General features: G+C 36.5%; 1 protein-coding gene across 4 annotated transcripts in view; it reads right to left on the reverse strand.

Moving 5' to 3' along the window:
• Positions 1 to 24,656, reverse strand: part of LOC120358357 (ATP-binding cassette sub-family G member 1-like) — a 54,025-nt gene that overhangs the window by 16,520 nt on the left and 12,849 nt on the right. For all 4 annotated transcript variants that reach the window (XM_039452398.1, XM_039452397.1, XM_039452395.1 and 1 more), the window contains exons 2-3: positions 18,412 to 18,874; positions 12,354 to 12,471 (exon numbers count right to left, since the gene is read on the reverse strand). In XM_039452398.1, coding sequence (XP_039308332.1) covers positions 12,354 to 12,471; positions 18,412 to 18,628 — 335 coding nt within the window. In that variant the 5' untranslated portion in view covers positions 18,629 to 18,874. The remainder of the gene's footprint in view (positions 1 to 12,353; positions 12,472 to 18,411; positions 18,875 to 24,656) is intronic.

Genomic DNA, 24,656 nt, shown 5'->3' on the forward strand with positions numbered 1-24,656 from the left:
AGTACATTTTTTAATAGAAATGACAATGATATAATTTTTTTTTAAGTATGAATCTTTAGTTTTAAAACGCCGTATTAAGTCTTTAAAAGTTTTTTGTTGCAAAGGTATGACTTTAAAGGAAAATGGATTTTTAGATACCCAAAAATACCTCATATTCTCCATGTTACATAATTATACTTTTTAAAAGAAATGACTTTGCCAAATTTTATTTTGAAAATGTGACTATTTAGCTTTAAAACGCCGTATTTGAAAGTCCTTAAAAGTTTTTTGTTGCGAAGATATGATTTTTTCGACGCCTAAACAATACTCTGCAGAATTGCGTTCTTTTGCACTCACTTTTCATTATTATTCTCCCCGTGCATATAAATATACAAGAAATATATTTCATAAATGTCTTCTTTATCCCAAAACACTGAATGCATGGTACACCTCTATTAATGATTCTCCGGACATTAATATTGAAGCTTTAAATTGCATAAAAGAAAAAACTGCTTTAGTCAATTTTCCGTTATATGCTGGCATTACATTCAATGAAATGGCTATCAGAAAAAAAGTTGAATATGATGGCTCAAAATATTATGGCTATGTCGATTTTGGGTTTGATTCTAATTCTAATTGCATGCTTGTTGCTAAAGAAGCTTTAGTATTTTTATTGACATACCTAAACCAAAACTGGAAAATTTCTGTTGCCTATTACTTTATTAATGGTATAAATACTGAGGAAAAGAAAACTCTTTGGTTAAATTGTATTTCTGCGGTGCATGACTATGATATAAAAGTTGTTGCTGTTCATTTTGATTGTCTTGCAACCAATTTTACGATGGCACGTTTATTAAAACTAAATTTTAATATAGATTCTTTACAGACATAGTTCCATGTACCGAATACGTCAGACAAAATCTTTATTTTATTGGATCCGCGTCATTTACTGAAAATTATTTGTAATGTACTCGGAGAAAAACATACTATGACAGATGTCAATGACAACTTAATATCATGGAATTATATTAAACAGCATTTGTTACAAGAAAAAGAAGTATAAAAATAAAAAGGAGGGCTAATGAGAGTGCTGAGCAGTTGGTTTTGCGCGAAAGTAAATAATCATTTATAGACTGAGAATCATTTAATCGATTGACATTTATTCTTTGTTGTTTTGAAGAAAAATATTCATTTTTTGCAAAAAATTTTGCAGAAAATTGTTTAAAAAAAAAGTTTATAACGAAACGTAAAATCCGTACGTACTTGCTGACAAATGTATTTTAGAAGCTACAGTTAAAATTTCGAGTAAATCTGTCAAGATTTATAGAAGTTATGAGTGCGGCAAGCTTAAAAAAAGTGATTTCGAGAAAAACGCGTTTAAAGTTTTTTGTAACAGAGATAGAAATTTGTCGTTTACCTTTAATCTGCGATGTCTGCACCATACAATTAGCCTTTCTTATTGATGTTTGCCTTTTACTAATTCCTCTTGACCGATTTTAAAGAAAATTCACTGTAGGTAACTAATTCTTTTATAATATTATTCTCAGAAGGATCCCATCGCAAACGCTTCAAATCTTACCAAAAAGTACGATGCTTTAAACTTCCAAAAATGACACTTAGGGATCTTTTTTCGCATTTAGACCTTTTGTATCTTATTTCTAAGATCTTAAAGAATCATTTAAGCAAAAAAAAAAGGAAACCAATTTGTTGAAAATTCTACAGTAGTGTTACCCCTTAACATAAAATCTGTGTTTAGATTAATGTAGTTGAATTAATGTTTAACTCGAGATGTTTATTAACGTTAAGTCAAAAGTCGCAGCAAATATCTAATCATAGTTAGATGTTTCTTTTAATGTAAATGACAAATGTTTCAAAAAGATTTGTATAAAAACAACTTGTTACTCACAAAGGTCTTTTGGTTTTGAGCAAAATATTTTACAAATGATAAGTTTTTATCCTAAATAAAATCGCTTTAGTAACGGAATTTTGTAACTTTTATTAACTGTATCGATATCTTACTCGATAAGAAACACTGTCATTGCGCAAATATTATGTATGGTGAAAAAACTACGCAACAATAATTTAACGATGCCTATTCTGTCTCTAAAAGATACAAAATTCTACTGTTGTTTTGTTTGAATCGATTTTTTTTAATAAAACACATTGTCTCTTTTATTAAAGTAAGATCTTATTTCAAAGAAGTAAATATTTTGCGTTTTATATTTTTTTCATGATGTAAATGTAAAACATTTTTTCTTAAATGTCCTAAATGTGTTCTATGGAATGAGCAGGGTTGGGTAATTAATTAAAAAGTTAGAAATTTAATAATAAACTTAAAAAGTTAACAATTAAATAATAAAACTAAAAATTTAATAACTTTTTATTTAACATAGTTAATTTCACAGGGGTTAGTTTTTAATTTCAAATAATTATTTTAAAAACACATAAAGTTTAATTTGTTAACATTTTTTCTAAGTTAAATATATATTTATATTTAAATCAATGTCAGTTATTATTTAATTATTAATTGATATTGATATTTATTTCTATTTTCTACATCAGCAGACTAGCCGATATTTGTAGTCGATTCTTATTTCAATACAGACTAAGTATACCATTCTATGTCTTTTCTAAATGTTTTTAAAACATTTATTGTTCATTATAATGTTTTTTATATATTTAATAGACATTTATAATGCCTGAAAACATTGCCTGTTAACTAGAATCGTCTACGGTAGTGTCAATCTGCCTATGATAAAATCAGTATTATCAATTTAGTTTAAATGTTAATTTTTTATATGGTAGCAATTTGCTTTACCTCTTATTATAGATACTCTAGACTCTAGAACAAACCACCGAGGATATGTGTATTTTTATTAGGACAGTCACCATGAAGCATGCATTTTTCGACGCGAGTAGGTCGCCAAGAGAACTAGACCGATTTTGATGACTAATAAAACAGTTTATTTAAAGCAAACGCGGTGTACGGAATCGTATTTACAAAGCGTGGCGAAGCCATTAGCACGCGGATGGACAAGATGAATATGACGCTCGGATGGACAAACGGATAATTTATAATACATACGCGGACGGATGGATACAGATAATCGGTAATTAATCGCGGGGACGGACAGACGGATAATCGCAAACGCTCGGACGGACGGGATCGAATATGCAATCGCGGCTATTTACAGCGCAGATGATTCCGAAACGGATTTCTCCAAACTCGGAATCCCTATTTACGTGTTGGCGCAGCTTTGCCGAAGGCCGCGGCCACGGACAATGTAGCTCGCGCACGGTACAGCTGTACTGACTCGTTACGCGTTTACGTGATTGCGACGCATGGCGATTAATACCGCGGTGTTGTTGCGGCGGTGGCAACGACTTACGCCAAGATCTCTTGGTAGAATCGCGAAACTCCACACCCTTGGTCATGAGTCAACCGTGCCAACGGAGAGGAGAAAGGATGTAGGTTTCTCCGATTACCAAGATCTCTTAGTTGAGTTTAACTTAAGCCCGTGAATCGGCGGTCTAGGAGTCGGAGTACTAACTGCCAAAATCTCTCAGCGGAAGCTAAGTTTTCTTAATTTTGGAGCTAGCTCGGGAGACACTTCTTTGCGGACGGAGATTTAGAAAGAAGCCACTTTCGTAGAAGCGGCGTCGCTTATATACCCGCATTTCGAAAGGGGGGGATGTTTGGGGAGCGGTACGCGGTACGTCGGCGAAGAGAGGATTCCCGCCACTCGAGATCGACAGCGACCGCCACTTCGGTCGCTTGTACGGCGCGTGCGCGCAGAGAGTGCCTCGACGCGCGGATACGTGTTCGCGCGCTACGCGTATTTGAATTATTATTGGCGCTGTGCGCCTCTTCTTTGCTGTCCAGCGAGTAGCCGTATAATTTATAACTATTAAATAGTTTCACAAAAACTTTTTTTAGAATTGAAATATGCGTAAAAAGAAGATGCGCTCAGGTCAATTTTACAAGAAAATCGAACAAAAATTTAATAAATCATTAAAAATTTACTCGTATATCCGTCACCTAAGGTTTACTTTACCTTAAAGGTGGAAGGTCATATAAAATCGATTTTTTTTATTGCGTGTATTTTTATATATGTATTAACCCTTAAACACGTAAGTGGGTCTAAAAGACTCCATATGAAGTTTGGAACGCTTCCTGTGTGAAGACGGAATGAGATAGGAGGTTCGGACCAAGACATAAAAAAAGTTTGAAATCTCCTCTTTCGATTGATATGGTTGATCAACTTTTTTGGTCAACTAGAATTCGAACGGTACGGCAGCCAAGTTTTGTTAGGGTCAATGCGACCCATATAGTGTGTAAGTGAAACCTTTTTTGTGAGTACTTTACATAAAAAAGCTGGACAAAATACGTTCGAACAGGTGGGTTCGCGGATGTTACTTGCACATACTCTGTCTAAAGCTGGAATACTATACAGTGCTGTAGAAAAGGGAGTTTTTCCGAAGTATATCATGAAACACATCAATTTTCAATTTTAGACACGATTTAATCAAAAATACCTCATATTTGCCTTGTTACATAAATACATTTTTTAATGTATTTGACAATGATATAATTTTTTTTTAAGTATGAATCTTTAGTTTTAAAACGCCGTATTGTAAAGTCTTTAAAAGTTTTTTGTTGCAAAGGTATGACTTTAAAGAAAAATGGATTTTTAGATACCCAAAAATACCTCATATTCTCCATGTTACATAATTATACTTTTTAAAAGTAATGACTTTGCCAAAATTTTATTTTGAAAATGTGACTATTTAGCTTTAAAACGCCGTATTTGAAAGTCCTTAAAAGTTTTATGTTGCGAAGATATGATTTTTTCGACGCCTAAACAATACTCTGCAGAATTGCGTTCTTTTGCACTCACTTTTCATTATTATTCTCCCCGTGCATATAAATATACAAGAAATATATTTCATAAATGTCTTCTTTATCCCAAAACACTGAATGCATGGTACACCTCTATTAATGATTCTCCGGACATTAATATTGAAGCTTTAAATTGCATAAAAGAAAAAACTGCTTTAGTCAATTTTCCGTTATATGCTGGCATTACATTCAATGAAATGGCTATCAGAAAAATAGTTGAATATGATGGCTCAAAATATTATGGCTATGTCGATTTTTGGTTTGATTCTAATTCTAATTGCATGCTTGTTGCTAAAGAAGCTTTAGTATTTTTATTGACATATTTGAACCAAAACTGGAAAATTTCTGTTATCTATTACTTTATTGATGGTATAAATGCTGAGGAAAAGAAAACTCTTTGGTTAAATTATATTTCTGCGGTGCATGACTATGATATAAAAGTGCGGCGGTGGCAACGACTCACGGCAAGATCTCTTGGTAGAGGCACGGAACTCCACACCCCTGGTCATGAGTCAACCGTGCCAACGGAGAGGAGAAAGGATGTAGGTTTCTCCGATTACCAAGATCTCTTAATTGAGTTTAACTTGAGCCCGTGAATCGGCGGTCTAGGAGTCGGAGTGCTAACTGCCAAAATCTTTCAGCGGAAGCTAAGTTTTCTTAACTTTGGACCTAGCTCGGGAGACACTTCTTTGCGAAAGGAGATTTAGAAAGAAGCCACTTTCGTAGAAGCGGCACTTATATACCCACATCTCGCTAGGAGGGGATGTTTGGGGAGCGGTCGGTACGTCAGCGAAGAGAGGATTCGCCGCCATTCGAGATCTGCAGCGACCGCCACTTCGGTCGCTCGTACGGCGCGTGCGCGCAGAAAGTGTCTCGATGCGCGGATACGTGTTCGCGCGCTACGCGTATTTGAATTATTATTAGCGCTATGCGCCTCTTCTTTGCTGTCCGGCGAGTAGCCGGACAGCCTGGAGCGGTGGATGGTCCGACGGAGAGCGGCAAGGCGGTTCGTTATAATGTTTATATGACGACTAATTGATATCTGTTCGTGCTTCGTGAACAGCGAGTTTCTCTGCCTCCTGATTAGTCGCAGAGGAAAACGCGAAGAGTACCGAATTTCACGAAGTTTACCGATCTTACCAATACTATTATAAGTGGAAATAGAATACAACTCCGAGCGAAACGTCTCCACATGTGGTACACGAAATACAATAATAAATACGAAACAGTATCAGTGTTCTCAATTCTCGGATAACTTACTCGGTAAATTCAAGTTCAAATTCTTTGCATTATTTAGTTTAATAACTTGTGAATGTAGATGACGTCGATACATAAATTACTCTTTGTTTTCTCTTATAAATATTAACATCGACTATAACAATGGTTTCTTAGAAGTCTTTAAGATCAAGAATTTCTAATTTTTTATAAAAATTTCAAAATTCTCTAATGCAAATTCAAAATAATAACTTTGAAAGTCACACAATTTTCAAATACATATTTTACGAAACAAATGCAATGAATTTTTTTAAATAACTATAAAGAAATATAATTATTATTAAGTTCATTTAAAGTGAAAATTTCTAAGGTCTTGCGCACAATGGAAGAATATTAGATATTAGAAATTGGAATTAGAATTTTAGAATTAGTTTCCTCAATAAACAGTGTAGATAAATAATAAGTTATGTTGTGTTTTGTTGATGTGCTATATCTTATTAATCCACTGTGCATTATATTCAATATTCATTGAAGAAACTGATTCTAAAAAGTTTTCCTTATTTTTAATATTTAATATTCTTCTGTAGCTATTAAAAATCTAATATAGCGGATTTACATTTTTTTAATGTTACTTTGCACAATTAAAAGTAAACGTCTTCATATATATCTTCATATTCTCATATATAAATTATTATCTAAATCCATACACTGCACATTTTGGACCCACTTTAAATTTCCCATTCAAAAGTTTAATATTGAATGTGTTACATCCGGAGGATTTCGCGATTTCCCTTTTTGCACCCATCATATAAAATATGCGAAACAAGCTAAGGGATTGTATGTAAAATTTATAATACTTATACCCGGAACTCCACAATTTCTCTTTTACAAATAACACTATCATCCAGCTATTATAAGAAAAAAAATTAAACATTGTTCTCAGAATATATATATATATATATATATATATATATATATATATATATATATATATATATATATAATGGCCACATGTTACATCCGGAGCAATAAATAGAAGCAAAAAAAGAGAAATCGTGCGACGACAAAATTACAACGATGCTTATTTAATAATTCATATGAACGAACAAAGCCTGGACTCGAATGAGAAAAAATCTAAACACTATTAAAGTCTGGCAACAATCAGAGATAAGATTGAGTCGCGACGCCGGACGGAAATTATAAAAGGTAAATATATCGAATAGGGGAGGCTGCCCCGATGACCTTGACCTTGACATATGTTGTCAAGGTCATGACCCTGAGTAACGCCCAACAAGTTTTAGCCGTCGCTCGCCCTTCGTTAAAAAGTTATAATCATAAAAAGTTTATGAAAATTAAAAGCGATAACTACACATATACTCACATATACATATAAAAATATGGTACAGAGACCGCGTGGGCGGGGGCTTCCCCCCTCCCCCTGCACCCCCTCCCCGTATTTTTTCTAACCCAACCTACCCCTATTTTTGACGAAATTTGTAATAATGTTAGATTTTAAATTATAGGTTAGGTTAGATTACGCGCGCACGGGGGCGGGCTGGATCTACCCACAATTGTGGGGAGGATCCTGGCAGCCCCCGAAAACTGGGATGCTTACGCCGCCTTCTGCAGCACTATTATGCTGCAGAAGGTGGCGGCAGAGCGGGCGCGGGAGGGGGCTCTCGACGCGCCGCCGGAGAGGAGGCGAAGGGAGGGGGGGAGGCGTAGAAGGTTCCTGCAACAACATCAGCAGGGACCACCTCCTCCCCCATAACTATCAAAATGCGGGCAGCGGGCACGGAGAGGGCAAGCAAACTTATGGCCCTGGCTGATACAGGAGATCGCCGGTGATTTGGCGGCGACGGTTTTTAACGCCGCCGGGGACAACTCACCGGCGCGGCCATGTACTTCCCTTTCTTTGCCCTTCCTCAGAGAGTGGTGAAGGAGGGATGGTCAGGAAGGAATAGTGGAGAGGGGGGACTCTCACAGCGCCGGCTAGACCGGACAGAGAGCCCTACCCTCTCCACTGTTGAGGAGGTACGCCTCGGGCGGAATCAGCGGCGGGGTAGTTGCCCGGCTGACCCGTGTCGGGGCTTGGGATGCGAAAGTGCGTACCTAGGGCCCTCTTCCAGGAGGGTCCGGCGCACTCCCGGCACCCCGGTTCGGGCGGCTGGGGCTCGACTTCGGTCGAGCTCTGGCCGCTAACTCTGGAGGGGGGTTCCTGCTCTCGGGCGGGGATCCGTTTGGGCTGGGACGGATCGCGGTGCATGCTTAGTTCGATCCCGTGATCCGTCCCAAGCCCAGACGCCGGAAAAAGTTGGGTTTTAGTGAGTATGTCGGCTAGTCAGGTTGACAAGTCTCACATACCCCGCGTTCCTGTCCCCACAGGACCGGGGACCCATAAAGGCGTTTCCCAACTATAAAAAAAAAAGGTTACGCGCGCACATGCACACGCACACGCTCACTGCGTGGAACAGTACTAATAGCTTGTTGACCCAGTAACGGGTTGCCATACCCAAAATATTGAAAGAATATGGCGTGATATGCGTGGTGCAATTCCTCGCTATGGAATATCACAAAAGCATTATAAATTTTATCTCGCCGAATTTTTATTTAAAAGAATTTATCCTTTTAATGATAGAATTGACGCATTTTTTTAAATTATGAAAGATATGTATCCACTTAGTAATAATATTGATGAATAAAGTATGTATATAAAACTAAAATTGGTAAAAAAACTCTGAAAAACTCAAATATTTACATGTAGTACAGAGAAAGCTTATTTTAGTTGTAATTTGGCCAAGGATATCCAATTGACCACGTTACAATATTAGATTTAAAATTAAACTAAAATAGAATTAGGAATTAGGTTGGGTTAGGAAAAATATGGGGAGGGGGTGCAGGGGGAGGGGCAGAGCCCCTCCCCCGCCCACGCGTTCTCGGGACTACATTTTTATGTGTATATGTGAATATATGTAAATATATGTGAGTATATGTGCAGTTGTCGCTCTTAATTTTAATAAACTTTTTATGATTATAACTTTTTAACGAAGGGCGAACGACGGCTAAAACTTGTTGAACGTTACTTAGGGTCATGACCTTGACAACATATGTCAAAGTCAAGGTCATCGGGGCAGCCTCCCCTATTCGATATATTTACCCTATAAAACTATAAAATCAAAATTTACAACCCCGGTGTTCAAACCTATGTTTCATCACGAACGGAAAGATGATTCATGTGGAAATCAAGTCCCAAATAAACAGACGCGGCGATATAAAAAATCGGGACCGAACGTTCCAAGAAGAGAAACCGTAAGATAACGAATCCCGATTGGGTGATGCAACTGCTCGCCCCTCTTAAAGTTAAGAAAAATCAGGAAAAGATGGAAAATTAGCCAACGTGAGATCATCCGAGAAGATGATTGGTAGTGAGCGTTGGTAAACTACTCAACGAATAAGCTCAAAATTTCGACAACAAGGAATCTCCAAGGGAAGGGAAAAAGCTCAAAAAGCTTTAATCTCAAATCTTCATCTCACCCACTAAACTAATCCCACGCCCTTTTCCTAAGCCCTATAAAATGCGCAATTTCGAACGCCTCGAGCATTCAAGTTCACACTCACATCCACGCGTTGCAAGTATCGAAGCTATGCGCGTTATTTTCAAAATCGTTTTGAACTTAGAATCTGTGCTTAAGAATCACATACATTAAGGCTCCTGACTCCTCAGCCGAGAACTCCGCGTTGACGGTAGCGACATTTCGTCGCGGACAAAATTAGAACTAATACACGTGAAACGTGACAGATTGACGATGAAATGTTATCGTGCATGTCATTTTGTTATTATGTGTTTCATTGTAAAAACATGACTTGTCTCGTATTTACCAAATTCGTAAAAATGGACCGCGAGTAAAGTTTCTTTGAATTTTATACATAAAAGTACATTTTTCACTCCTTTTAATAGCTATCCGTGTGTTTTCCTGTCTGAATAGACGTCACTTTACGTGCTTTTTACGACTATTTACTGACTGCTAGGCGAAAAAAGGATAGTTGTGACCGATATTTAGAAGTGTTTTAAAGCCATCTGATTAGTCTGTTTTATCCAAATTGGCATTATTTAGAAATGGCACGTCGGACAAAATTATGTGCCCATGTGTTTTTCTGTTTCAATTGCTTCACTTTGCATGCTTTTTACAACTATTTACTGATTGTTAGGCGGAAAAAGGATAGTCGTGACCGATATTTAGAAGTGTTTTAAAGTCATCTGCTTAGTTTGTTTTATCCAAATTGAATTTATTTACAAATGGCATGTCGGACAAAATTACGTGTCATTTCACGCAATTTCTCGCTTCTGACGTCACGACTTCAATATGGCCACGGCGAGTACTCAGGAGCCTTAAAACTCCGAGCAGCCCACCGTTGAAGCATCCCCTAGAGCAGACAGCCTGCGCTGCGTCAAGTACTTTTCAATCCGCAGAATTTCATAGTTTCTTCCCTTTCTCTTCTCGTCTAACTAATAAGTAAGTTTTTTTCTTTTTTCTCTTTTTTGGTTTTACTTCAATTTTTCATTCAACTCGCCCGGAATCAATCGCTAATGAGTAATCACAGCCGTTCATGTCCCAGCTCCTTGTTCCCAATATTATTACTTTTATTTCGGATTAATTAACAGCAATTCTCATTTTAGACAATTCCCGACTTTCTCTCTAAATATTTCTTAAATCTCTATGTTCTACTTCCATTCTTAAATCTTAGGTTTTGAATTGATTTAATAGTTAAAATATGAATCTCAACGCATAATTACGTATTTATTAAAGAATAAGTTAATTCCATCTCCTCCTGTACACATAATAACGCGTATAGTTTAAGTTTTTAAAATTAATTATTTGTAAAACCTATGTTAATTCATGTATAGTTTCTAGATCAATTATTCAATATGTTCCGTTTAGCTTTCTCAATTAAACACTATACTTATAACAATAGATAACTTACACTAACATTAATTCTTAAATATTTGTATTTTTGATAATTAATCATGTTCTATCTTGTAAGTCTCAATGCTTCCAAACCTCAAAAATAATGTTAATTTCATATTAAACAATGTACTTAAATTTTAATCTTTGGAATAATCATTACCTAATCGTTTTATATTTTAAATAAACTAACTGATTACGTATTCCTGTTTTAGTTAATAATGATCACCTTGTTATACTGCTTTCTTTTTTCTATTAAATAGCAATAACCGATTATGTATTTATTTGCTAATTCTTTTGAACAACTTTATAGAAACCTTATGTATATAAATTTCAAGTATCAGAATATATGCTAAGTCTTGTTTAAAAGAAAAGTTTAAATGTAAAATTTTATTTCATCAACCCATCTCGTACTCACACTAACCTCCCGACTTAAAAAGATTGCACTCGGTCCGATCCCGAGTTATAGAGATTGAATTCTCTGAATCAAATTAGGACCAACGATCGCACGATTCTGAAAAGGCGTTAAAGCGTGTCATTACACGTTGACGCATAATTTTGGAATCATCAAAAGTGCGTTTGGCTCGCGCCGCACATCCCACTAGTGCGGTCACGAGAATAAAAGAGTTTTTGTTGCATCCTTCCCTGCCTTCATTTCCTTAAGGCTGGATGTAACAAATGTAATCAAAACGTTATTTGTCGTTTTTAAACCTCGGACAATTCACGGTGAATAAATTCTAGTTTTTTTTTGTATTATTTAATATTAAATGTAACCGACAACAGAGAGAAACCTGAGATTTTCTAATACGAGTGTATTTTAATACTCAATCAATCTCGAATGACGAAAACAGAAAAATTGCAACTTACAATAGTTGTTAGATGTAGTATTATCTGAAACTTTGTTTTCATAATAGAATTCCTCTATCGTATCATATTACAAGTATGTACAAATGCGGTTCGATGTATTATCTTGCAAATAGTCAGGTTTCTATTTTGAGCGTACTTCGCGCAGAATAATGATATTTAACTGTGCTGAACTGCTCAATGAAATTCGTAAAAATAAAAATAAAAAGCGCAGAATAATAAGATTAATTCATTCAGACAGCATGTTGTGGAATGCACAATAACAGGATAATAATAGATATACAAAATGATTATCCATAACACTTTAAATGCACTCAAGGATGAAGTTCGCACGTGCACAAAGGAAAAACAAAATTCCAAAAAGTAATTCGCGTACGTGTTAATTTTAAAGCACGTATGTGAAGAACAATCTTTAAATTTTTGGTACTTACGTGAAACCGGCAAGAGCATTCAGCAATGTCGATTTTCCAGCTCCGGACGGCCCCATTATGGCAACTAATTCGCCGGATTTAAATTCGCCTTTAACGCCGTGCAGAATTTCCTTCTCGCCTGCAGAGAGAGCAAGATGCAATTAAATTGCAATTAAATTACTGCATCATTCAACATGCGATAATTCACAATTAACTTGTTTCAGACGCGTACGTAAGAAAATATTCCTTAATTTTAGCTCGATCCACGTGAATGTATAAGAGATAGAAAATACAGCGTGGGCATGTGTTATAGAAAATCATGTATCTTTAGTCAAACCGCAAAAATTTATATAACAGATTAAGGTTTGTTATTTTATAGTTTTATGCAAATATAACCACTTCAAGATTATTTTTGAAGTCATTGACTATAGATATTTACATGATATCTTATTTGCGAAAAAATGAGTAATATGAGAATATATTAAAAAGAGTTTGATAAAAATAATAAAATCTAGATGAAAACTGTTAAACTTTATTGAAATAATTTCAATTAAATATTCAGTTAATATAAGTAAATATTTAAAAACCAATTAATAATCTAATGCTTACTATTATTATATTTAGTTACTATCTATCAATATAATTAACATTAACCAAGTGTTACGTCCGCCAGTTTAAAAACTGGGGCATAATTTATTTTGATTTTTTATATTATATTTGACCGGTGTCACCAGTTGTTATAAGTGTAGGTGATATGCCCACCATTACAACAATTATTATTAAGAATAGATGAAGAAAATTGGAAAGATTTTGGGAAATTATATAAGGTACATTTGAATTCTTGGGTGCGTGAATGAGTGTGCGTGGGATTATAGTTTAAATGAAAGTGCCGTATTTGATGAGCAGCCAGTACACGCAATCATCATGCGATCTTGAATTTATTGTTTTATTATTATTTCTATTTTTAATTGTAGCGACAATTATTACAAAAAATAAACGACTGTGTGTAGCCGCTCCAATTTCAGTTATATAAATTCTGATTCGAAGATGTTAACTGTGTTAAATTTATTTTTATATTTCAAATTTCTTGTTATTACAATTCATATTAATTGTATTTTTAAAAAATTAACTGTAATAAAAATTATTTTGACGCATATATACAGTTAATATAAAAAAAAGAAAATTTTTATACGCTAGATGTAACATCAAATATTTTATACCATACTTGATTATTATTACTAAACTCCTATTTTCAGTGTAATGAAAAAATACTGTGTACAAAGAAATAAAATTTGAAATATTTTACTGGAATTAGTAATAAAGGCAATTTTATTTTTTCCTTTGCATAAGTACAAAAAATAGATTTATAATATAGGTACAGAGTGTCAGAAAATATTCATTTATGCTTTTGTGGGTTGATAGAGCAAGTCAAACGAAAGTCCTTTGCTATTTTTCAAAATTTGCAACAGTTCTCGAGATAAAAGTTAATAAATTCGGCAAACAAGCATATACTTTCCCTACCCACAGCACGCGGGGACTGCCCATCGGTCGCTAAGTCAGTGGCAGCCGCGGTAGGCGGCACGGTGAGAAGGGAGAAGTAGCAATGGCTGTTTTAAGCTGGGTACATACTAGTGAACAAACATCGAACGAGCAGCTGCAATTGTATTATACTTATAAACGCTTATATCGCGCACGAATTCTTTTTGATGTACGAGGTGTGTTCAAAAAGTATCGCGAATTTTGAATTTTCGCGGGTTACGTATATTCGAATTTCGATCTTTTTGTGGCGTTATGTTGGTACTCATGTCTCTCACTTATGCCGACAAGCTCGGCCATTTTGAATGTTCACTTAATTGTTGACAGCTGCTTTGCTTGCACGTGTTTTGGATCGTCTTCGATTTTTACCTATTCAAAAAAATGGATCAAAGAACCTGTATCAAATTTTGTGTGAAAAACGAAATTAAGTGCGCGGATGCATTCCGAATGTTGACTGTGGCATACGGAGAAGCTACCTTGGACCGAAGCAACGTTTATCGGTGGTACAAAATGTTCTCAGAAGGCCGAGAAGATGTGAACGACGAAGAGCGTGCCGGACGCCCGAGCACTTCAACAACAGACGAAAAAATTAATGAAGTGGAGAAAATGGTATTGGCCAATCGTCGAATCACCGTTAGAAAAGTTGCTGAGGACCTAAACATATTGATTGGCTCGTGCCATTCGATTTTTATCAATGATTTGGGCATGAGACGGGTCGCCGCGAAATTCGTACCAAAATTGCTCAATTGCGACCAAAAACAGCATCGCATGAACATTGCTAATGAGATGTTGGACTCTGTCCGCGACGACCCAAATTTGCTCCAGAGGGTCATAACTGGTGACGAATCGTGGGTTTATGGTTATGACGTGGAAACCAAAGCTCAATCATCTCAATGGAAGCTGCCGCACGAACCAAGACCGAAAAAAGCGCGCCAAGTTCGGTCGAATGTGAAAGTTTTGCTGACAGTTTTCTTCGATTGCAGGGGCGTGGTGCATCATGAGTTCTTGCCACAGGGTAGAACGGTCAATAAGGAATATTACCTGCAAGTTATGCGCAATTTGCGCGAAGCAATCCGCCAGAAACGCCCGGATTTGTGGAAGAACAAAAATTGGCTTTTGCACCACGATAACGCCCCTGCTCACACATCGTTGCTTGTGCGCGACTTTTTGGCCAAAAACAACACACTAATGATGCCGCAGCCACCGTATTCCCCAGATCTGGCCCCCTGTGACTTTTTCTTGTTCCCTAAACTGAAGAGGCCCATGAAAGGACGACGTTACGCTACGCTTGACGAGATAAAGACGGCATCGAAGGAGGAGCTGAACAAGATAAAAAAAAATGATTTTTTGAAGTGCTTCGAAGATTGGAAAAACCGTTGGCACAAGTGTATAATATCTCATGGGGATTACTTTGAAGGGGACAAAATAGATATTCATGAATAAATAAATAATTTTTGAAAAAACACAAAATTCGCGATACTTTTTGAACACACCTCGTATTGCCTCATGAGGAAATCAAGCCGAACGCGAATCGAACGTTTTATTCGTAATCACTTTAGCATAATATCTACTAAATAATAACAATGAACGTTCAAATTAACTGTTTGTTCAATGTTCGTTCGCTAAGTCTGTACCTAGTTTTACCCGCCTCACTGCCTGCCGCGGCTGTCATTGGTTTGACGATCGACGGGCAGTCTCCGCGTGCGGTGGATAGGAAAAGTACGTGCTCATTTGCCGAGTTTATTAATTTTTATCTCGGTAACTATTGCAAATTTTGAAAAATGATACAGAACTTTTCTTCGCAGTTTGATTTGCTCTATCAATCCACGAAATCACGGGCAAACTTTTTCTGACACCCTGTATATACGTACAAAAATACCGCCCTCCTATTATTAAAAACCATGACAAATGTTTCATTAAATTTAAAACTATTTTTAGTTTTTAAAACTATTTTCGGAAATATTTCTTTAAGACGTTTTTTAGAAATCTGTAAGATGTTTTATGGTCAAATTTGAGACTTTGTGTTATCTGGATTGCTTTGCTTTCAACCTTTCATAATATCCTATTGGTATTCTATTGCGTTCCAAAATTGTCGAGATGATCGTTATTATAATCACGGTTCCATGAATAAACTCTTGTACGTTGTATTTTCAAAAAGTGTCGCGAGACTTTCTCCGTTTAAAACTTTCTTCGTTTATTGTATAGCTACGCGATACAAATACATTCTCTTCAAGAGGACCGGTACACTTGGACACCGTACAATTAGACACCGTGCAAATAGACACGGTGCAAATAAACACGATATTTTGAATACGATTCCATTACCGGTGCCAGACACCGTTCAGTTGCATACCGCTCACTTGCACTATTTATTTGCGCACGAAAAGACGCTGCCGAAATTAATCTCATTTGATGCGTTTTTGCATGAAATAAACGAATCTGGCAGAAAAAAGTGTCGGACTGCCTCGCAAATCGAAATATTAATCATTAAAGTTGACGACTATTGAGGTTAGGATAGCATTTAAGATTTTTTTTGTCCCCCCCTTTCCTCCCCCCCCCAAGGGTAGTAAAGTGGATGTTTTTGATGTTATGTGGTAGATTCTGTGATACCATTGTAAACCTATAAATTTCAATTAAAAGTTATTTTTTATTTAGTACCTTTAGAATTGTGAGGCTTAAAAGCTACAGTGTACTGTAACTTTCAAGCCTCATAACTCGGAAAATACTTAACAAAAATAAACTTATTTATAGTGTTTTGGAAAACTCTTGACACCAGCTATTAGATTCTGGAATCATAAATAGGGTGTTCCATTTAAAAAAGTTAATGTGATTTTGATCTGACCTTGGCAACGCCATCCAAGGTTAAACTGATAAAATCAGTAAATAGATATTTTGAAACCCTACCACTTTGATCTGAAACTCTTTTTTCTGAAATGTTTAGTTTTCGAGATATTTCGGCGTTCTGGTACTTTTTCTCCACCCTGTACATGTATATGACTCAGACATATGCATTACTATGTAACAACCTGTGTTTTGTCCGAGCGCGGACGAGCTCAGGGAAGCCAGGGCTCGAAGGAAGGTTGCCGGGTTAATTAATTCCGAGATCGGGCGTGCGTTTAATGAGAAACTACTTTATTTGAGATATAATGCTGATAATATGCGCACGTAGTTCGGGGATACACGAGGTGTATCCGCGACGGTACGGTGACGCGATTTCACAATAATAAGACGCGGTATTTACAGAACGGGGATCTATTTACATTCTCTCGGTCGCTCGTACTCGGCCCGCGGCCGGTATGAGAGAGCGCACGATAGCGCGAGGTCTCGCTCGCGCTTGGTTCGGTGTCGTCGCGAGGGCTTCACGGTGTTTACGTCGTCGCCGGCCTTGTTGATCCGCGACGCGCGCGGGTCGGGACGCCCTACGTTAGAAGCCGCGCCGGTGTTCCGCGAATTCGCGACAGGTGCGCGGCGGGATTCCTTTAGTAGGGAATCTCCGACGTGAGTCGGTGCCGGCTGCCTCGAGATCTCTCGATGGAGGCAGAGATCTCTCTACCCCCTGGGTGGCAGTCGTTACCGCGGACTCTCGGACGGAGATAGGTTTGATGGAATCGTTGAGATCTCTCAACGGTGGCAGAGCTCGCTCTACCACTCGGATTCCCTAGGTGCCGGGAAAGCGGGATCGGAAATCGCCGAGATCTCTCAGCGGTGACAGAGCTCACTCTACCACGCGGATTTCCTGGGTCTGGCTCGGAGGCTGGACCGGAGAAGAGTCGCTCTCTCTGTGAGATCGTCCGCCTTTTATACCCCGATCTCGGAGAGTCGGGGATGTTCGAGTGGAGCTCGGTTCTCCCCGGAATACAGCATCCCTGCTGCTCCGAGATCGGTCCGGTATCGCGCTCTCGCTTGAGCGTACGCCTCTCTGTCGCTCCAACGCCAGGAGCGTGCGAATTAATGCGCGTGCGCGTGGACTTTTACGGGCGTTTAACGGCGCGCTTGTCGGACAGTTCGCGCGCGCGTGTGTGAGGCGATTATCGGCGCGTAGCGCCTGTTCGTCTGTTCGGCAGGTGTTTGGCCGGACAGGGGAGCGGTTCGTGGCCCCAGGGGGAACGATGCGGAGGTGCATCGTTACAATTATTATTAGATCCTAGTTTCAATCCCTGACTGACAATGAGATATTATTTTTTACAATAAATTTTTTATAGAATTTGGAGGGAAGGAAAGAAGAATTCTTACTGCGATATTAGATTGAATAATAATAAAATGCTTATATAAAATGCTAATTATTATTAAGTGAAATTGATTGTCGATTTAATATTGTGCACCCAGACCCAATTCGGGACTGTGTTTCAAGATTGAAAAATTTATCGGTTTGATAAACTTGAAAATGTAAAAATATAAAAGCACAGAAGATATCAATACTAACAATAAATGACTGGTCAAGGCTCTTTAATTTGCTATTCTTTCACATGTTGACCTTTGTCCTCTTATTATTAACACTTTTTATTATTATTACATTTTATTTTCTTGTTGACATTGTACTTACTGATTGAGAAATTGCGTATATTCCATTCCCTGACGCGGTAGCGTATGTCGCGGAACGACAGGTCCAGCTCAGGTCTCTTTGGGAAGGACTGCTTTTCCCGTTGTAAGACATTATTGTTGTCTATGATAGCCGTGTCTCGCATGTTGTCTTGGCTGCCATGATCGAACTGACAGCTCACAGACGATCGTGACAGCGAACAATGCGTCAGAGTGGTCATCGCGGCGGGATGGAGATAAAACGATGATTCGAAGCGCAAGCCTTTGCTTTCGTACGTAATACAATAAAAATGAAGATGAAACAATGTCACCAAGCTTCGAGTGTCATTCGGTCCTGTTTGAGCACTCGCGTTATCTGTTCACGGCACTTCCTTTTAATTTTCCCGTACTTGCCGATCACAGATGAAATATCTATCGTGTTGACTCACGTGCTTCACGTTGACTCTTAAATATCTTATTAATTCAATCTGAAACGAGAAATCAAAGGAATACCTGTCAATTAGGTATTTTAACTTAACTTTGTGCTAACTATTTGTTAAAACATCGTTTGTATGCAAACATTAATAATATTCATTGATGATTAAGCAAGAAGTACAGGCGTAAAAAAGTACGCTAGAAAAAGTTATAAACAACGTCGCTAGTTGTAATAATAACTTGATTACATAACAGTAAAAAAAAGAAAATATGCGGCCGCTTAGAATTAATTTGAAGTCATCACAGAAAACAGATTTGCACAAAATATGCTATAAGTTATCAAGTAATTTCTTATTTTGTTAATAGTACGAGAATAGAATATCATAGTTGAGAAAAGAAATGTGAAATATTTCAAAAATCTACAAAGCTTAGAAATATTTTATAACAATCAAATTTGATATGCTTACATGTGGTATTAAGAATCATATTCCAATACATTTGCAAATGGATTATTAATCGCGGCATTATAATGAAGGAGTATAAATATGAAAATGTCGGATAAATGCAATGTCGAAGAATAATTACGCAAAAAACTTATTTTGATTGAATTGTTAGACCAAGTTGCAAAAGACGCGTGCAAGAGGCAAATCGTCATCTCTAACAAATACGAAGAGATGATACCGAATTACTTGCGTGTTTTATGGACCGTGTATCAGTAGTGGATGAATAGCTGTGGCAAAACTTTTGAATTTTATCACTAATTGTAAGTACGGCCGAGAACTACTTATAAAACTTACAAGTATTATTTGTTCTTATTTAACAAATAGTATGGATGAAATGATTCTATACTGTATGCGTCAAGTGAATTGCACTCCGAGAAGCAAAATTATGGAACCTATGTCAGCAGCTACAAAAATAGAATTATTCGGTACCAAGAAAACGATTAAATATATGCAAATTGATTAGCAACTGTTAATCTAATCAGCAGACAAGAGAACAAACCCATTATATATAAATGAGTGATTAGTTTTCAAAGAAAGGAAGGATAAATATCTTCTTAAAATATTCTTTTTACGATGATAAATAATTTTGTTTTTTTTTACATTATACAGGGTGTTCGAAAATAGTTACTTATGCTCTCGTAGATTGATAGAGCAAGTCAAACTGAGAAGAAAAGTCCTTTACCATTTTTCCATACTCGCAATAGTTACCGAAATAAAAATTAGTAATATTCGGCGAATGAACGCGTACTTTTCCTGCCCACCGCGCGCGGGGACCGCCCGTCAGTCACCAAGCTAGGAGCAGTCGCGGTAAGGCGAAAGAAGCAGCAATGGCTACCGGCCAGCGCGTCTCACCACCTTCTGCCTGCCTTCCGATCTCCTCCGCAGTACCGACGGGCGGTCCCAGCGCGCGGTGAGTAGAAAAAGTACGCTCTCATTCGTAAAATTTTACTAATTTTTATTTCGGTAACTATTGCGAGTATTGAAATATGGTAAAGGACTTTTCTTCTCAGTTTGACTTGCTCTATCAATCCATGAGAGCATAAATAGCTATTTTCGGACACCCTGTATATGCAATTCTTAACCCTTAAACACGTAAGTGGGTCTGTGAGAGCCCATATGAAGTTTTGAATGCTTGCTATGTGAAGACGGAATGAGATAAGAGGTGCAGACCAAGATGTAAAAAAAGTTTGAAATCTCCTCTTTTGATTGATATGGTTGATCAACTTTTTTGGTCAACTAGAATTCGAATGGCACGGCAGCAAAGTTTTGTTAGGGTCAATGCGACCCATATAGTGTGTAAGTCAGAGCTGGATTTACTATAGGGGCTTAATGGACTATAGCCCAGTGGGGCAAAATATAGGCGCGGTAAAATGTGGAGATACGACGCGCCGCGGCGCGTCGTGTCGTAAGACCGCGTTTCAGCGGCGGCATACGGCTGAGGTTCAGTCGATTATTACATATATGAGGTTGAGCCCGGCAACCGGTACCGATACTTACGATACGTGAGAGTTCGTTTGGGGTTGTTTTAGTCTTAAGTATTCAGACAGTTTGTTTCGATATATCTTTGTGCCTGTTGATTGCATCACAATCGGTCACCGGAACGATAATTATTGTTCTGAGTTTTGAAAACTATAATTTGGTTATTATGGCCAAATCGTTTCCGCTCTTCTAATTATTGGGAACGAGTGCCAATAAAAAGGAAGCAAGCAAGCACTTTACGATACGTGAGAGTTAGCGTGCGACAATATTATATTCATTAATGTTTTATGTTTAATATTATATCCATTTATATTTTGTTTTATCTTTCATATTTCTAAATAAAATAAATTTCTTAATTAGTATATATATATATATATATATATATATATATATATATATATATATATATATATATAAATTTTAGTTATTAATCGCAATTTTTTACGTTTTTTCCCTTTTCCTTTTTTTATAATTTGCATCAGACTGCTGTCTTTAATTTTTTTTTAATATAAAAAACACGAGTGACGGACGGGTACGATTAAGTGGAAGTCAGTATAAGAAACGAAGGTTAGATAAGGCTGAGAGAGGACATAGTGTTATAGAAAAAACACTTAAGATTGATAGTTTTTTTAATCCAGCCATTTCCATTGCTGGTTCTTCAAAACAACTGCTTCCCATTACTGGTTCCAATGTTCGGATAATAAAGAAATTGTACCAACAACGTGTGACATAGACCATTTTAATTTCACCTCAAAGTCCCCAGAGTCAACTATCTCGTCTTCTATAATTAAATATTGATGAGAGTAATATAGTTAATTCTAATGTGTTTGTAAATGATCCAGTTTTATGGGTAGTAAACGATGCTACACGTGTATACGTTTTGCAGCATGAATTAACCAAGACGTTTATAATAAAAATTTTGATTTTTTCCGTTGAAAGAGACTTTGTGGTAAGCAATATCGATATTTAAATGAATCATTATTTAAAACTCAACTTGTCAATGGCCAAATAGTAAAACAATCGTATTTAATGTACTCAGAAAGTTCGGGTTCAGTGTTTTGTTTGGTGGAACTACAAAAATGGTGTTCCTTGTCAATTGCTTGGTGGAACTACAAAAATAGCAAAAGAAGGATTTGACGACTGAAAGCATGGCAATGATGCATTAAAAAATCATGAGAATTCTTTTGAACACAAGTCGTGTGTTTTAGATATAAAAATGAGATCAAACACTCTTGGAAAAATTGATACACATTTTTTGTATCAAATAGACACAGAGAAATGTACTGACGCAACGTTTTAAAACGGGTTGTAGCTACTGTCCGTGCCTTGGTAACTGTAGGTTCACCGTTAAGAGGTCATATCGAGAAGTTTGGTTCGTCAAGCAGTGGTAACTTTATAATGTGTCTTAAACTTATTTCTGAATTTGATCCTTTTTTGGCAGAGCATATAGCTAAGTACGGTAATCCAGGTCAAGGCCACACTTCGTATTTATCTTCTACTACATATGAACAGTTTGTTAAGTTAATGGCTGAAGATGTAACGAAACAAATAATTAAAGAATTAAAGAGTGCCAAGTATTTTTCTATTGTAGTAGATTCAAGTCCAGACATATCTCATACCGATCAACTTCCAGTGATTGTGAGATATGTTTTGGAAAATGGACATCCTGTAGAAAGGTTTTTGTGTTTTGTTCCGAATGCTGGTCATAAATCGATCGAACTTTTTGATGCTGTTGTCATTGTGCTTATGGCTTTTGATATTGATATTGCAAATTGTAGAGGTCAATCATATGATAATGCTAGGAATATGTCTGGTAAATATGCCGGATTACAAGCTAGAATTAATAAAAGTTCTCCAAACGCTGTATACTCTCCCTGTTCAGCTCATTCCCTGAATTTAGTTGGAGAACATGCAGCAAGTTGTTGTAAAGAAAGTAATGACTTTTTCCTTCTTCTTCAAAATTTGTATGTATTTTTTTCAAGTTCTATTTATCGCTGGGAAATATTACAGAGACATTTAACACAACGTGAAAACAGAACTCTAAAAGGCTTGTCACAAATACGATGGTCAGCCCGTTATGACGCATGTCAAAGTCTTAATAAAGATTGGAATGAAGTGATTGAGGCTCTTGCATCAATTGCAGAAGATGAAACAGAAAAATCTTGTACTCGATGTGAAGCTTCAGGTATCCTCCGTCAACTACAATGTCTTGAAACAGCTATTCTTTCTTCAGTATGAGATGATTTATTACAGAGATTTTCTTTTTCTAGTAAGAAGCTTCAAGCATCTGACATTGATCTTTATACTGTAGCAGAATTATACGGTTCATTAATGACGGTTCCTAATACTATGTTGAAAGTATTAGGAAAGCATTTGATATCTATGAAAATGCTGCTCTTAAAAAATCATTTATTACAGATTATAAAGATAATTTAAAAAGAAAAAGGATAAGAAAACTCCAAGACGACGAATCACGAAATTTTGAAACCGAATTTAATAAACGAGAAAACTTTAAAATCAATACTTTTTATGTCATAGTTGATAGAATAGTTGCAGAGTTAGAACGTCGAAAAACAGTCTACGAAAAGTTGAGCACAAGTTTTGGTTTTTTAATTAAAGGAATTACATTGGATGATAAAACTATTGCTAAAAATGCTGTCAGATTAAGTAATGAATATAAAGAAGACTTGCCAGATTCAGAATTGTTTCAAAATGAATGTCTCCATTTCTTTGGATTTTTAAAAAATTTACATAAACCTCCAAGCACTATTCGAAAGATCTGTAAAATGATTTATGATAAAGGCTTCCAAGAAGTGTATCCTTACATTAATATCGTACTTAGAATTTTCTTATGCATATCTGTAACAAACTGTTCAGCAGAAAGATCTTTCTCAGCATTACGGCGCGTCAAAAATGATCTCCGATCTACGATGGGTGATGAACGTCTTAACTATTCAGCAATTCTTACAATTGAGTCAGAAATCGCAAAACGTTTAAATTATGATGATATAATTGATTCATTTGCTGATGCTCAGTTGCGTAAAAAAGAAATCAAATCAAATCAAATCAAAATGATAAAACTTAAAAAATAAGAAAATAAATAAACTTTAAAAAATTAAAAAAAATTAAAAAACAAAAAAAAAACAAAAAACCGGAGTGTGAAGTCCTATCGTGCAGCCTTCTCGTGGCACACTCTGAGTTGTATTTAATAATTCATTTAATATAATAAATAATCAATTATAATACCAGCTAATGCACGTAAGCTTTTTTGTAATATTATATAAGTTGACAAGTTACATTAGGTTAAAAAATGTTACATTTAGGATTTATTTTACACAAGTATTAGGATTGTTAAGTTAAAAGTTGTTACACTTAGGAATTATTATGTTCAGATCGCGTTATGCATTTCTTATAAAAATTCTAATTTTCACTACCTGTACAAGGGACGGCAGCTACTTTTCAGTCCCAAGCGGCAAAATATGTAAATCCGCGCCTGGTGTAAGTGAAACTTTTTTTGTGAGTATTTTATATGAAAAGGCTGGACAAAATACGTTCGAACATGTCGGTTTGCGGATGTTACTCGCTTATATTCTGTCTAAAGTTGGAATACCATGAAATGCTGTAGAAAAGGGAGTTTTTCCGAAATATATCATGAAACACATCAATTTTCAATTTTAGAAACGATTTAATTAAGAGGCGCGGTCGCGACTCGCGCTTGTTTTTTAAAAGAAAACTTTTTTCTCATCTCTGAATCTCTCTGAGCGAACGAAGCGAGAGAGACCGAGCGCCTCTTTTACTCAGCAAGTTTAAGCATAACGAGATTATCAGATCTCAGCAACGGCTGAACTGATCA

This window comes from Solenopsis invicta, chromosome 8 (genome assembly GCF_016802725.1).
Source record: "Solenopsis invicta isolate M01_SB chromosome 8, UNIL_Sinv_3.0, whole genome shotgun sequence".
In the NCBI taxonomy this organism is placed as follows: domain Eukaryota; kingdom Metazoa; phylum Arthropoda; class Insecta; order Hymenoptera; family Formicidae; genus Solenopsis; species Solenopsis invicta.